At 42.0% G+C, this 15762-nt stretch overlaps 1 protein-coding gene across 5 annotated transcripts in view; it reads left to right on the top strand.

Annotated features, from left to right (window-relative positions):
* gab1 (GRB2-associated binding protein 1) overlaps positions 1-15762 on the top strand; it is a 221231-nt gene that overhangs the window by 181683 nt on the left and 23786 nt on the right. For 3 of the 5 annotated variants that reach the window (XM_067993709.1, XM_067993726.1, XM_067993702.1), the window contains exons 4-5: positions 8494-8580; positions 13229-13833. In XM_067993709.1, the coding sequence (XP_067849810.1) occupies positions 8494-8580; positions 13229-13833 (692 nt within the window). The remainder of the gene's footprint in view (positions 1-8493; positions 8581-13228; positions 13834-15762) is intronic. The other 2 variants (XM_067993734.1, XM_067993717.1) reach the window with 1 other exon arrangement.

Raw genomic sequence — 15762 nt, 5'->3', positions numbered from 1 at the left:
ATTCTGGGGGTCACCATTGACCAGACACTTAACCGGACCAGTACTGTGACTACAAGAGCAGGTCAGAGGCTGGGTATTCTGTGGCGAGTGACTCACTTCCTGACTCCCCAAAGCCTTTCCACCATCTACAAGGCACAAGTCAGGAGTGTGATGGAATACTCTCCACTTGCCTGGATGAGTGCAGCTCCAGCAACACTCAAGAAGCTCGACACCATCCAGGACAAAGCAGTCTGCTTGATTGGTACCCCATCCACCACCCTAAACATTCACTTCCTTCACCAATGACGCGCCGTAGCTGCAGTGTGTACCATCTACAGGATGCACTGCAGCAACTCGCCAAGGCGTCTTCGACAGTACCTCCCAAACCAGCGATGTCTACCACCTAGAAGGACCAGGGCAGCAGGCACATGGGAACAACACCACCTGCACGTTCCTCTCCAAGCCACACACCATCCCGACTTGGTAATATATCGCCATTCCTTCATCGTCGCTGGGTCTAAATCCTGAACTCCCTACCAAACAGCACTGTGGGAGAACCTTCACCACACGGACTGCAGCGGTTCAAGAAGGCGGCTCACCACCACCTTCTCGAGGGCCATTAGGGATGGGCAATAAATGCTGGCCTTGCCAGCGATGCCACATCCCATGAACGAATAAAAAAAAAAAATTTTGATCTCCTTTCCTGAGAGAGGATATACTTGCCATAGAGGGAGTGCAACGAAGGTTCACCAGACTGAATCCTGGAATGGCGGGATTGTCGGTGAGGAGTGATTGAGCAGACTGGGCCTGTATTCCCTAGAGTTTAGAAGAATGTGAGGTGATCTCATTGAAACATACAAAATTCTTACAGGCCCCCACAGGGTAGATGCAGGGAGGATGTTTCCCCTGGCTGGAGAATCTACAACAGTCACAGTCTCAGAATAAAGGGTAGGCCATTTAGGACTGAGATGAGGAGAAATTTCTTCACTCAGAGGGTGGTGAATCTTTGGAATTCTCTACCTCAGAGGGCTGTGGAGACTCAGTCATTGAGTACATTCAAAACAGAGATCGATAGATTTCTAGATATTAAAGGCATCAAGGGATACGGGGATGGTGCAGTTGAATGGAGTTGAGGTAGACGATCAGCCATGATCTTGTTGAATGGCGGAGCAGGCTCGAGGGGCCGGATGGCCTACTCCTGCTCCTATTTATGTTCGTATACAGAGATGGCAAATAGTTTACTTTTTAGTTGTGCCCTGTCGTGTTGATGAAATTAATTTGTTGCCTGGTTAACTTACTTAAAACGTTGCGAAGTTGAAGATATGAGGATGGTGTTTGCTTTGTCCATGGACGAGGAAGTGAAACTGTTCTCACTCTGCCTCAGTTCAGTTTTTGAATCTTTTACACTTACTCCCAAGCTCTGCCTGTTTCCTAAAATCAATTACTCTGTATTGGTTACCTGTCTTCATTAACTCAGTCTTTAACCCACTGTTCCACATCAAACATTAAACCTATATTTTTTTTTAAATAAAAATGCCACCACCTCACTACTTATTAGAATCACATTGTCATGGAAACCAAAGCTTTTTAAAAGTACTTTGGTCTAATACTGTCTGTCCAGCAATGCAAACCTACAAAACACAGCAATTCTTTCATCTGAATAGCACAAACCCATCAGTAGAAGTGGACTCCAGATGAAAACCTGCTCACAATAGTACTATCCTGTTTTTCATTGCAATCCATATCTACACTGGAATAAACAGCCTTATCCCAGCCAGATGTACAAATGTCAATAAACAAAACAGATTCGAAGTGGGACATGCAACCAGTTGCACAGATTTCTATCATTGCTGTATTAACTACTGCTATACTTAAATAAAAGGAAACCCCTTGGAGCACTTAATGAAGAAAAAGTGGGCACTGAGGTGGGAGGAGGCAAATTTAGGGAAGGGGTGAGGGAGAACACTGAAGGCAATCAAGAGAAGGACATCCTGCAGGCTTTGGAAAGTAGCAAGACAAAGTGATTTTGGGAGAGAATTATGCAGGGCAAAGAAAGAACTAGCATTTATGCTGCTCCTTTCAAGTTCTCAATGTCCCAAAGCGTTTCACAGGCAATAAATTACTTCTTGAAGTCACTGTTATAATGTAGGCAAACACAGCAGCCAATTTATACACAGGTCCCACTAACAATAATCTGTTTTTGGTGGTTTCGCTTGAGGAATAAATATTGGCCAGGACACCAAGACAACTCTCCTCCTCTTCAGATAGTGCCATGGTACCTTTTATTACACTTGAACAGGCAGACTTAGTTTAATATCTCATGAAAGGCAACGCTTCCAACAATGCACCCCTTCCTCCATGACTGCAATGAAGTGACGGCCTAGATTATGTACTCAAGTACTGGAGCGGGGCTTGCAACCATGATCTTCTGTCTGAGGTGAGTGTGCTACCACTCAGCCAAGCTGGCAGGGGCCTGGTGACTGAAAGATTGGCCTCCAATGGAGTGGTAGAAAGAGCAGGGACAAGCAGTAATCTGCACAGAAGAATGGATGGTGCATGTCTGGAAGTATCATTTTGATATGATGGAGTGAAGTCATGGAGGGATTTGAATACAAGGACAAGGTTTTGAAATCGGCTTGTCATGTAGACACGAGGCCAGTGGAACTTGGCAGAGATGATGGGAGTGCAGGAGATGATGTGGGTGCATGAACCAGGTGAAGGTTGGAGGCCCACAGGGAGAGCAGTGGGGAAATCAATCATCAAGATGATGAAGATATGGATTAGGGTTTCAGCTTCAGTGCGTTTATCTATATCATTGCACAGAAATGACTATAACATGATTTCAGTTTAATCTTGCCTTTGGAAATGTTTTGAGAAGTTTTTATATTGGAATTGTCTTCTGTCACATTTTGTCATCCTCTGAGACTCTGTTGCATTCTTCAATTACATCTCCAATTTTGATCATTTGAAATTTTCTGTTGACCCCTTGGACATTAAAACTTCAGAATTGTACTTGCACTAGATTCCTGAGAGTCGAAAGCTGTAATAAGAATTATATTCTGTATGATTTTGCAGCTTGCATTGTTTAATGCTTAGAACTTATGTTTCAAAAGATATTTCAGAAAGCCATCTATATTGAATTTACTCACCATGCTACCGAGATAAGCATTTGAAAAATCAATTTAGTTTAAAACTGTCAAAACAACTGAAACGTACAGCATCAGAACGTATCATAACCTGGAAATTGGCTATTTCTAGATTTTCTCTAAATTTACTAGCATTTTTCTATCTATTTTATCATAACTTTAACATAATTTAGTGTGCCTTTTGCGCACTTTGTTTGTCTCACTTCTCTTTCATACATCAGTGTCACATTCAATTCTGTCACTCTTCAAAGTGGAATACAAAGGGTCCCTCCAGGAACAAAAAATAACCGAGTCAGGATGTCTGGAATCTCTTGATTGACATCTGTTTCATCCCAGTATTTGCCTAACAGCACTTAGAGACTTTGTAGCTTTAAAAGAGCACATACTGCAGCAGAACCACCGAAGCGGTACGGTAGCATAGTGGTTATGTAACTGGACTAGTAATCCAGAAGCCTGGACTAATAATCCAGAGTCATGAGTTCAAATCCCGCCACGGCAGCTGGGGAATTCAATTAATTAAATAAAATTCTGGAATAAAAAAAACTAGTATCAGTAATGGTGACCATGAAACTGCCGGATTGTCGTAAAAACCCATCTGGTTCACTAATGTCCTTTAGGAAAGGAAACCTGCTGTCCTTACCCGTTCTGGCCTATATGTGACTCTGGACCCACAGCAATGTAGTTGATTCTTAATCTCCCTCTGAAATGGCCTAGCAAGAAGCCACTCAGTTATAAAATCTCGCTACAAAAAGTCATAATAAGAATAACATCGGACCACTAGGCACCGGACACGAAAAAGGCAAACCAAGCCCAGTCGACCCTGCAAAGTCCTCCTCACTAGCATCTGGGGACTTGTGCCAAAATTGGGAGAGCTGTCCCACAGACTAGTCACACAACAGCCTGACATAGCTATACTCACAGAATCATACCTTTCAACCAACGTCCCAGACTCTTCCATCATCATCCCTGGGTATGTCCTGTCCCACTGGCGGTACAGTGATATACAGTCAGGAGGGAGTGGCCCTGGTAGTCCTCAACATTGACTCCGGACCCCATGAAATCTCATGGCATCTCATGGGCAAGGAAACCTCCTGCTGATTACCACCTACCGCCCTCCCTCAGCTAATGAATCAGTCCTCCTCCTTGTTGAGCACCACTTGGAGGAAACACTGTACTCTGGGTGGGGGACTTCAATGTCCATCACCAAGAGTAGATGAGTAGCACCACTACTGACTGAGCTGGCCGAGTCCCGAGACCACTGCACAGTCCTCGTGAAGTCTTTGCACTGAGGACACCATCCAACGTGTAGTGTGGCACTACCACCGTGCTAAATGGAATAGATTCAGAACAGATCTAGCAGCTCAAAACTGGGCATCCATGAGGCACTGTGGGCCATCAGCAGCAGAATTGTATTCCAGCACAATCTGTAACCTCATGGCCCGGCATATTCCTCATTCTACCATTACTAACAAGCCAGGGGATCAACCCTGGTTCAATGAAGAGTGTGGAAGAACATGCCAGGAACAGCACCAGGCGTACCTAAATATGAGGTGCCAACCTGGTGAAGCTACAACACGCTAAACAGCGGAAGCAATATGCTATAGACAGAGCTAAGCGATTTCACAACCAACAGATCAAAGCTCTGCAGTCCTGCCACATCCAGTCGTGAATGGTGGCGGACAGTTAAATAACTAACGGGAGGAGGCGCTGTAAACATCCCCATCCTCAATGATGGCGGAGTCCAGCACGTGAGTGCAGAAGACAAGGCTGAAGCGTTTGCAACCATCTTCAGCCAGAAGTGCCGAGTAGATGATCCATCTCGGCCTCCTCCCAATATCCCCACCATCACAGCAGCCATCTTCAGCCAATTCGATTCACTCCATGTGATATTAAGAAACGGCTGAGTGCCCTGGGTATACCAAAGGCTTTGGGCCCCGACAACATCCCGGCTGTAGTGCTGAAGTCTTGTGCACCAGAACTAGCCGCCCCTCTAGCCAAACTGTTCCAGTACAGCTACAACACTGGCATCTACCCGACAATGTGGAAAATTACCCAGGTATGTCCTGTCCACAAAAAGCAGGACAAATCCAATCTAGCCGATTACCACCTCATCAGTCTACTCTCAATCATCAGCAAAGTGATGGAAGGTGTCGTCGACCGTTACATCAAGCAGCACTTACTCAACAATAACCTGCTCACCGATGCTCAGTTTGGGTTCCGCCAGGACCACTCGGCTCCAGACCTCATTACAGCCTTGGTCCAAACATGGACAAAAGAGCTGAATTCCAGAGGTGAGGTGAGAGTGACTGCTCTTGACATCAAAGCAGCATTTGACCGAGTGTGGCACCAAGGAACCCTAGTAAAATTGAAGTCAGTGGGGATCAGGGGGAAAACTCTCCAGTGGTTGGAGTCACACCTAGTACAAAGGAAGATGGTAGTGGTTGTTGGAGACCAATCATCTCAGCCCCAGGGCACTGCTGTAGGAGTTCCTCAGAGCAGTGTCCTATGCCCAAGCATCTTAAGCTGCTTCATCAATGACCTTCCCTCCATCATAAGGTCAGAAATGGGGATGGTCGCTGATGATTGCACAGTGTTCAGCTTCATTCGCAACCCCTCAGTTAATGAAGCAGTCTGTACCTGCATGCAGCAAGACCTGGACAACATCCAGGCTTGGGCTCATAAGTGGCAAGTAATATTTGCACCAGACAAATGCCAGGCAATGACCATCTCCAACAAGAGAGCATCAAACCACCTCCCCTTGACATTCAACGGCATTACCATCGCTGAATCCCCCACCATCAACATCCTGGGGTTCACCATTGACCAGAAACTTAACTGGACCAGCCACATAAATACTGTGGCTACAAGCGCAGGTCAGAGGCTGGGTATTTTGCGGCGAGTGACTCACCTCCTGACTCCCCAAAGCCTTTCCACCATCTCCAAGGCACAAGTCAGGAGTGTGATGGAATACTCTCCACTTGCCTGGATGAGTGCAGCTCCAACAACACTCAAGAAGCTCGACAGCATCCAGGACAAAGCAGCTCGCTTAATTGGCACCCCATCCACCACCCTAAACATTCATTCTCTCCACCACCGGCGCACAGTGACTGCAGTGTGTACCATCCACAGGATGCACTGCAGCAACTCGCCAAGGCTTCTTCGACAGCACCTCCCAAACCCACGACCCCTACCACCAAGAAGGACCAGGGCAGCAGGCACATGGGAACAACGCCACCTGCACGTTCCCCTCCAAGTCACACACCATCCCGACTTTGAAATATATCACTGTTCCTTCATCGTCGCTGGGTCAAAATCCTGGAACTCCCTTCCTAACAGCATTGTGGGAGAACCTTCACCTCATGGACTGCAGTGGTTCAAGAAGGCGGCTCACCACCACCTTCTCACTGCAATTAGGGATGGGCAATAAATGCTGGCCTTGCCAGCAATGCCCACATCCCATGAACGAATATAAAAAAAAGTGTCTGAAACTTTTACCTGTAATCATCTGTCTGACGTTTAAGTCTATAAACAGTCCCTACCAAATGGCGAACATATGATTTGGTCTACTTAGGAACATATGAATATAAGAATTAGGAACAGGAGTAGGCCTTATAGCTCCTCGAGCCTGCTCCGCCATTCAATAAGATCATGGCTGCCTGTCTACCTCAACTCCACTTCCCCCACCCCCATCCCCATATCCCTTGTTACATATTCTTGCAATTTTCTTTTTTTTAAAAAAAACTGGATCATAATTTTCCAGATGTTCCAGAAGCATCTTGTGTAATTCCATACAAGCCAAAGTCATTGTCATATAACTGACAGTTGGATAATGTGATGGGAAACTGTTGGGGGTTTCTTTGATGAATGAGCCAAGATGGGCCAGGTAGCCTTCCTTATTCATACTTGTGGTTTTTGATCTGTTGAATTTTTAACTGTTAAATGTCAAACTTTGTTGTAAATGATCAAATGAATTAAATGTATGTGATTACAAAATTCCATTATATAATCATCCCTCAAAGTCTACAACATTAGAAAAACCATTTCTGCAAACTACCTCTTTTGGACTTTATCTGCAGAGACCTTTTCAACTTATTTAATGTAACATACTTTTTTTTTCTTTCCAACGGGATGTTTAGGCTGATCAGTGGAAAATGGTCCCACGTTTTGCATCCACTGTCTGCATCATGTATTCCCAGATTGTATAGCGCTGCCAGATCAAGAGTAAACCCCCCTCTGCTCTATTCAACAATGGGGGAAGATTTTCTCTGTGCCTTAGATGTAACAAAGTCATAAACCCATTTATAAAGGACAGGTTTACCATTCTGTTGCACTTGGCACATAGAGGAAATGTTTCCACACTCAAGAGCATTCCCCTACTTGTACCAGTGTGAACTTTTCTACTTTTAGCCCTCTTATAGCCACACATTAAGATTGAGGAGTTTTGTCCTGTGGCCCCGCACCTGCTTGGACCTGAGTTAAGGCCGTCCCACACTCAGTTAACATAAGATTCTTGTGGGTGGTACACGAAGGGCTTTCCATATGTCTGCGTTGGATCTTTTCATCCCATCAGACTGGACAGCATTCAGGCAAGGCTCAAGGTGAAAGGAAAGGGTGTTAAACCATTGCAAAATCTACCCCAATGATCTCTTGACATGACTTCAGTCTGTTTGCTTACCATTTTTTCTTCACTTGCTCTTCTTGACCATCTCTAAATCAGAGATGGACATTTCAAACCTAGAATGAGCAATTTCAAGGCTGTTGAAGCCATTTTGATACATGAAACTTTTGTAAATTGTTGGTGAATTACACGGAAAGCTGCAAATCTTGTTGTACCTTGCAGACTTCAATGTAGAATGAAAATATTTTTTTTAAATAAATTGATTTCAAGTAAGTGTGTATTTATTATTTTACTCATGAAGAAGACTTTTATCGCTTGTGTGCATCTATGATACTTGTGAATTTTAGGCACTCGCCCTTGAAGAGAAACAGTAATAAGGTAAGCTACTGACACAAAGCCAATATTTAACATAGTTAATAGTGTATGTTGGATATTAAATTTGAAACATTAAAAATACAGCAGCTATTCAAATATTTGCTTGTGCTTCAGTTGATTTTTATGTACAAAGATCAGTTTATGATTGGTGCCAATTATAACTTGACAGATATGCACCGAATTAAAAGGCTGCTGATTGATTATATTTTGTAATACACAGCTTTATCGCTAGCTGTATTTCAGTGGAAGATAGCACTTTAATGCAAGCGAATGTTTCCTTCTGTTTAATTGAGCTCTTTATTGCATTCAGCTGTGTAATTAGATCTTGCCAAGCCTTTATGTTGTCATCTTCCATTTCCTCTGTTTGTGAAATAGCCGAGCATCGTCTTTTGCCACAGAAGAGGGGGACGAGTATCTTCTGCTGGAAGATTTTGAAAGCAAAAAGCATCCGTTTCACAACCAGTGAGTTTAATAAACTGTAAATGGGTCTATAGTGAAAACATAGGCTCATCTGCAGTTCTCAGCATTTCAGGATTGATCGGTGTGGCAGAAATGGTTTGGCTTTCCACTCTGCAAATTGCACTATTGCCACTGCTTGTAATTCTAACCTTAATATATCTGCTTCCTACTAACTCTCCACAGTGGATTGTGTGAAACTTTGACATAGGAGTTTTTGGGTGATGGCATGGTGTGGGATTCATGCTTGGTGAATCCTGGGTAGAGGTTGCATGGAACTTCTTACTTCTTAATCAAATGTTAGTCAATGTGGACCCTGTAGAACATTTTTCTTGTGCTTCTTCTAATTTCATAAATTGAAGTGGACTGCCATGTGAATTGACACTAACTTTCATACGTTGGTAGGTAAGCATATTAAACACGGCAAAATCTAATGATTTGTAAGGCGTACCTAAACATTGTAGTGCAATTGAGGAAATGTTCCAGGATAAGGCATTGCAGTGACCATATATTTGAATATTTTTATGGGAAAAATGCGCGCGCGCGCACACATACATACATACATATATATTTATATTCCGGGTTGTGTAGCATTAAGTCATACAGACCAGCAGGATTCAGGCTTTGACTCCTGGTTTACGCAGATTTAATGGCCTCAACTGCAGGAACAGTTGCGGCTTTTCAATTGACCTCAGCACCCCCGTGTTAAGGACAGGAAAAATCGGCCAGTGTCTAGTGACCCCTGCTGGAAAGTATGTGTAATTGTGGACTTAGTGGGAGAACGGGATCATATGGCTGCCGACAGTCACTGTCTAGGCTTGGATGTGAAGAATGGTGAAGATTGTCAATGTTTGTGGATCCATATCCCAACTTTGGGATTTGGCGGTAGTAATGTGTGTCATACTGATGTTAACATTGCACGAGTAAGTTTTACACTGAAGTTGCACCATTGCAGAAGTTGTACCTTGAAATTTTCAGATAACCAGAAACCTGCATGAAGGTGAGATTCATGAGGCTGCTTTTATAAGGATTTCATAGTTGCATAAGTTTTTTAAGATACTTTTATTTTTAGCCTTTTTTTTAGGTTGCATAACTAGTTGCTTGAACTACAGAAAAATACATTAATCTAGTGATGCAAGTTGTTTTGCTTCTGTAAAAGGTGACCACTGAATCATTCTACATGTGAAATGATGAATGATATGTTAAGGTATAGATTATTCATGAGAATCTGAAAATTTCAAAAGATTACCATTATTAGCCCCAAAGTCCTGTTAAAAGTATTTTTGTACAGCATATAAAGGCTCATCTACAATATTGTACAATTAAAGGTTGTTGTTGCAGTTACCAGAAGTTGAGTTTTACAGTAGTGTATTGGCTGCAGGATACAGACAGTTGGGATTCTGACACTGGAATTTAATAGCCATTTGTTACTGGAATTGTGCATATATTTACGAAAAGCGATGAGAATGAATTTTCTCAAATATGATCGTATAACTCAGAACAAAACATTTTGATGGGCTATTAGATTTTGGTGTAGGGTAGCTGATTAGCTGCCTATGGTTAAGGCAACATTTTTAACAGGAGCTTATGCATTTGATTTAAGGGAAATGTTTTTTTATTTTAGCAACTTAACTATTTTAATTAAGTGCTGTTTCATGAAGATTTGTATGTGCTTCAAACATAGCAGAATTTAATTACCTTCAGAACAAATTTCTGTTTGTTTGGATCAAATTCTTTGAAAATATGAGTAAAAAGAAAACACTGCATATACTGAAACAAAAACACAAGATGCTGAAAACAGGCAGCAGCAGGTCAGTCAGCATCTGTGAAGAGAAGAGATTAAAATTAGTGTTTCGGATGAAGAAGAGTCCACACTTAAAAACATTAACTTGTCAGTTCTCTCCACAAATTCTGACAGACTTGCTATGAGCTTCCAACATTGAAAATACTGCTGTACTGTCCTTAAATCACTGGCGTGCATCATCGTGGACCTTGGACCAGAATGTGTCCAACATAGAACACTGAAGGCCCAGCCAAATCGTGTTCATTCTCGCATGTTGCAAAAATTACCTTTTCTTCTTTTAATGAATAATGACGATATGCACTTTCATTGTGGAACAAGATTCAATAAATTATTTTCAAGAGCTGCTTTCAGCAAAGGCAAAATTAATGCAAGAGCGTTACCTGACCTGTGATGTATTTTAGAATTATCACCCAGGTTGGATTCAGATTTTATTGTTCTGCAATATTGTTTTAAGGATAATCTGAGGAGCCGATGTTCTCTGTCAAAGCCTAAGACGTCATTAGCAGTGGTACGTCTGTCTGTAAAACTAGCTGTAAAACCAAGTTCAGTCAAATTCATTGAACATTACCTGATCAGAAGCCTTGTTAGTTTCAAAAAAATAAAGTTCTTTTTATCAATGCTGTTTTACTCCTAGTATTAAGATTACTTTGGCACAATTGCAACTTTTTCATTGTCAAAATGGAGCTGGACTCTAATTTCCAGTGCCATTGTATGTGCTTCGAATTATTTGGATAGTTCCAAGTGTGGCACTTACATAGATTAAAGCGAAATTGAAATATATTTTCAGATGGTGTGGAAAAATGTACGAAATCTGAAAATGTTGGAAGTGCAGTTGATTGCAGCAGCAGACTGACTTGTAACATTTTCCAGTATTGGTTTTCCCTTTATTCTTGTATGCAGTCAATGTTTCCAGCAGTGTGTCCTTTAAAAACAAGCTGAGTGTATTGCCCAGCAGCTCTTTTTTTAATGTATGTTCCACAGTAAATTGGCATTGTTAGAGTACAATTCACACTTACTGAGAAATGTGTAATTATCTACAGGTAATGTGATTTCCTCCCCAAAGTTTGTGAAAGTTCGCTTTAATGAGTTTTGAGTAAGATCTTTGATTTGAAAAAAAATACAAAGCGTTATGGAATTGCGCACAGAATTGTGTAAATTTGAAACCTTGGAGTGGGAGGAGAAGTAGTGCTCTACATGATGGAAGATCCGATAAATCAGAGTTTATATTCATTAAACCGCTCTTTGCCCTTTACTACAAAACCAATCCCGTTGTCCTGCTCTCTCCCCATATCCCGGCATCCTACTCTGCTTCAAATGTTAAACCACTCTTCCCTGAAAAGCTACAATAATTTCTGCCTCAAATCTTACCTGTGGCAAAGCATTCCATGTTTCAACAGCTATCTGCGTAAAGAAGTTGCTCCCAAACACCTCCTTTATTCTTTTAGTGACCGTTTTAAATTGGTGACCCCTTATCCAACCAGATTTACCCTATCAAAACCCTTCATCATTTTTTTAAAAAATCTATTAAATCTCAACTTAGCCTTCTTTGTTCCAGTGTAAATAGCCCCAGTATTTCATCTCATACTAATTTTAGTTGTTCATCTTCGGTACCATCCTGGTGAATCTGTCACGTGCTCTATATGGTTTATTTGTCCTTTTTATAATTGAACATGCAAAACTGGCCTTTACAATGAATGTTGGTACTCCATGGCAAACAATACAAATACACAGCAGTACAGAACTTTAATCTAAAGAGAGAGGCACATCCAGCTAAGAATGGAATAATTGTACTGATTGTTATAATCCAACCTGTGAAAATGCAAGAAGTAATAATGTACAAAAGTTTGAAATCAGTGGTGCATTGTGTATAGAGTTTGGCGGCTTAAAGTCGATTGATTTTTCAACAACAGCTTGCATTTATTTAGCACCTTTAACATAGAAAAACATACCAAACAAAGTGAACACCAAGCCAAAGATTGAGACATTAGATGGGGTGACCTCAAACTTGGTCAAAGAGGTGGGTTTTAAGAAGGGTATTAAAGGAGGAGAGGGAGATGGATAGGCAAAGGGGTTTAGGGAGGGAACATGAGTGTCGGCCCTAGATGGCTGAAGGCATGGCTGCCAGTGATGCCGGGGGGGAATGCATAAGAAGCCATAGTCAGAGAAATGGAGCGTTCTGGATGGTTGTAGCACTGAAGGAGATTAGAGGTGGGGGAGTGAAGCCATGGGGGGATTTAAACACCAGGATGAGAATTTTAAATTTGAGGCTTTGGGGGAGTAGGAGCCAATATAGATTGTCGAGGACAGAGGTGATGGGTGGGTGGGACTTGGTGCAGGATAGGATATAGGCAGCTGAAGTTTATGGAGGGTGGAGTCTCAATCGGATTTAAATCTGGGTGAAAATTCTTCGTTATATTGAAGCACTGGAATTTTATTTGACGTTCAAATGTAAGATGTCTTGTCTGCATGTTCGCATTCCATTGGATTTACTTTCTTTTGACTGCTGGTTGAAGTGATTATTTAATGTGTGCAGTTGTCGCAGCCCTACCCCTTCTTTCATAATTGGTTAAATTGGAATCAGGTGAGATCAGAAGGCTAGCTCTGAAGGCACGCCCTCAGTATCATTTTCTTGAAATGATTTGAAATAATTACAAAAGTTCAGCTAGGTGTCCTAATCCATAGATTGTGAATCTGCCCAAAAGAAAAGTTGGGGTTGCTAAGTTATCTCCATCAAAGATTTCCACAAAGGCAGCTAATTCCAGACTATTGATTTGCACTGATCAATTTTCTACATTTCTAATGTCGCTAGTGTGGGAAACAGTTTCTGAAGTGTTCTGATTTGTTTTTCAGGTTGCATGCAGATTCTTTGACCAAGTCCACCTCATCAGAACCTGATTGCAATGACAATGTACCTTCACACAAACCCCCAGCGCCACCTGTATCTAAACAGGCTATGAATGGCTTTTTCCCACAGCACAGTATATATGATTCTCCTCCACCCAGAGTTACTTCCACGTCTACAGAATCAAGTTTTTACAACCTGCCAAGGAGTTATTCTCAAGACATAATTGCTGGAACTTGCTCTCCATCGGTTGCTGATAGTGAAGGAGATTTATACGTATTTAATACACCCTCACGGATATCTGGTATAGAGAATCAAGTGAGACAGATGTCTGTCTGTTATGACATTCCTCCAACACCTGGAGGTTCTTATCAGATTCCACGAGCTTCTGTGGAGGGGACCCTGAGTCAGAGTTGCTCAAAGTTGGAACCTATACCAGATATTCCTCCACCTCGCCCACCAAAACCTTCTCTATCTCATGACCGTTCACCAGTGGACACCTATTGTGTACCTCGATCATCCTCAGAGGCCGATAATTACAGTGTTCCTACATCCGGCAAAACTCTTCGAAGCAATACCATTGGCACTGTGGAAGGCCATTGGCTAAGAAAAGGTCAGTTGAGTGACTTGTGTAAGTAACTGTCCTTTCTCTGCTCCCGCAGTTTATCCACTGAGTCATAAAGACCAGGAAGGCCCCAGGTTGAATTGCCAGTCTGTGCTGAGTTAGCTGGTCTCAGCCGGGATTGCAATAAGAGTGCTACAATTTGTCACAGTGCTCCAGAGTTAGTGAGCGGAAAAGTAAAGCGGCTTCCAGCCCCGATAGATATACAGTGCCCCCTCCTGGAATGTGTGTGTGTACGTCAGGTGAGAACAGGATCGGGCTTGATGTGATTCCCCCCAGAGTTGAATAATCTAGCAACATTTGCTGTTGGGGCTTTGGACGAGGAGGGGAGAAAGGTGGGTTTGAGGGAAGAACTTTTTCTGAAAATGTGGAATTGTCATCTAAAGAGCAAGCCATGAAGTCAAAAGGTAATACACACTGACAAGTTTGTATGTGTCCAGGAACATGACTCAGGAATACTATTTAGTGTCATAAGAAATTCTAGTGTTCTGATGTGCCTGGAAATCTGTACACTCAAATACCTTTCTGATAGGCTCATTCATAGTGAATAGCAGTCTTTAAGGCAAAAATTCAGTTGTTGGAAGGAGGTACCTTTCCAGTACAAACCTATTTTTATAGTAAATGCATAATTTATATGAAGGTTAAAAATGGGAGGAACTTGCTTTCGTCGTCAAAGCATACTCTTACTGCATAAAATGCAAAGTTCACAATTACCTGCTGACCTAATGTGGTTCAAATATACCACTGTAGAGAACCGAATGAGGTACTTGTCTGACTGTCATGACGTTACCGTAACACTTACAAGTATTTTTGGAGGATCGGTAAGTCAGACCTCCACATTGAGCCGAGTACGTGTCTGGGCTTGTCAATTAGTAACTCCAGCACACATTGTCCTGCTGCCTGTTGTGTTCCCAGCAAGCACAAATGTCAATTATGTGGAACATGGGACCATGTTGTAGTTGCCTCAGTTGTATCACATAATTAACATATTAATTATGTTCCTGTTGTGCAGTTCTACAGTTCGAATGCATGGGCTGCATCCTTCGGTAGAACTGCTTATACATGAGCATTTACTTTCTTCAGTTTTTCTTTGTTTTTAATTCCCTTTAACCAGGTTGCAAGTAAGTTGCTAATAAAGTTTCAGATACTTCTGCCACCTATGTTCTGGAGCTTAGCTAGCCAGGTGTGTGTGCACATACAATCATTAATTGCTATTAAAGAAGAATGATACTCAATAGGAAGTACTTACAGTGCAAAATACTCCAGCTTCCCCCACCCTTTTTTACATTTCTCTTTAAGTAATTTATCAAAAATCTGTTAGTACCTTGTTGCACGATCAAGGGAACTTGGCTTTTCAGATTTGGTTTGGCTCTGATTTGTGCTTGGGTAACACCTGCCAGAGGATTCGTCTGAGTGTTAGTGTTGACTCAGTAGGGATTGGTATCCTTTTCATTCCTGGATGTCAAGTCACTGTTTAGTACAACTGCCACAGTGCAGTAAAAATGGCTGAATCTAATTGAAAACCTGGAACAGTCAAAATATATGCCAGCTTTTTACCTTCCTGATACAGTATATGAAATCATCCCACTCAACCCAAGTTAAGTAAACTTTTCAATTTGGGATAGTTACATGCTGGTATAGTATTTCTTTTAATGTATTATGCAAGTACATTACCAAAAAAATGTAATTTTTGTTTAAAGACTTCAGTCTTTGGGAAATGTGGCATCAACTAACTTTACTGTCAATAGTTTGAGTTCTTCTCTAGTTACACAAGTTCTCTTTATAAGATTCCACAATATCATGTAATCCCCTCCAGCTAAGAGTGGGCAGCATCCTGCTGCTGCTGTAACCAGAGTGTAGAAAGCATGCACAAGAGTGCCAGTGGACTCCTCCTCCCTGAGGAGGCACGTCACTCTGTTT

This window comes from Heptranchias perlo, chromosome 1 (genome assembly GCF_035084215.1).
Source record: "Heptranchias perlo isolate sHepPer1 chromosome 1, sHepPer1.hap1, whole genome shotgun sequence".
NCBI lineage: Eukaryota > Metazoa > Chordata > Chondrichthyes > Hexanchiformes > Hexanchidae > Heptranchias > Heptranchias perlo.
This window is presented reverse-complemented; position numbering and strand designations above follow the sequence as displayed.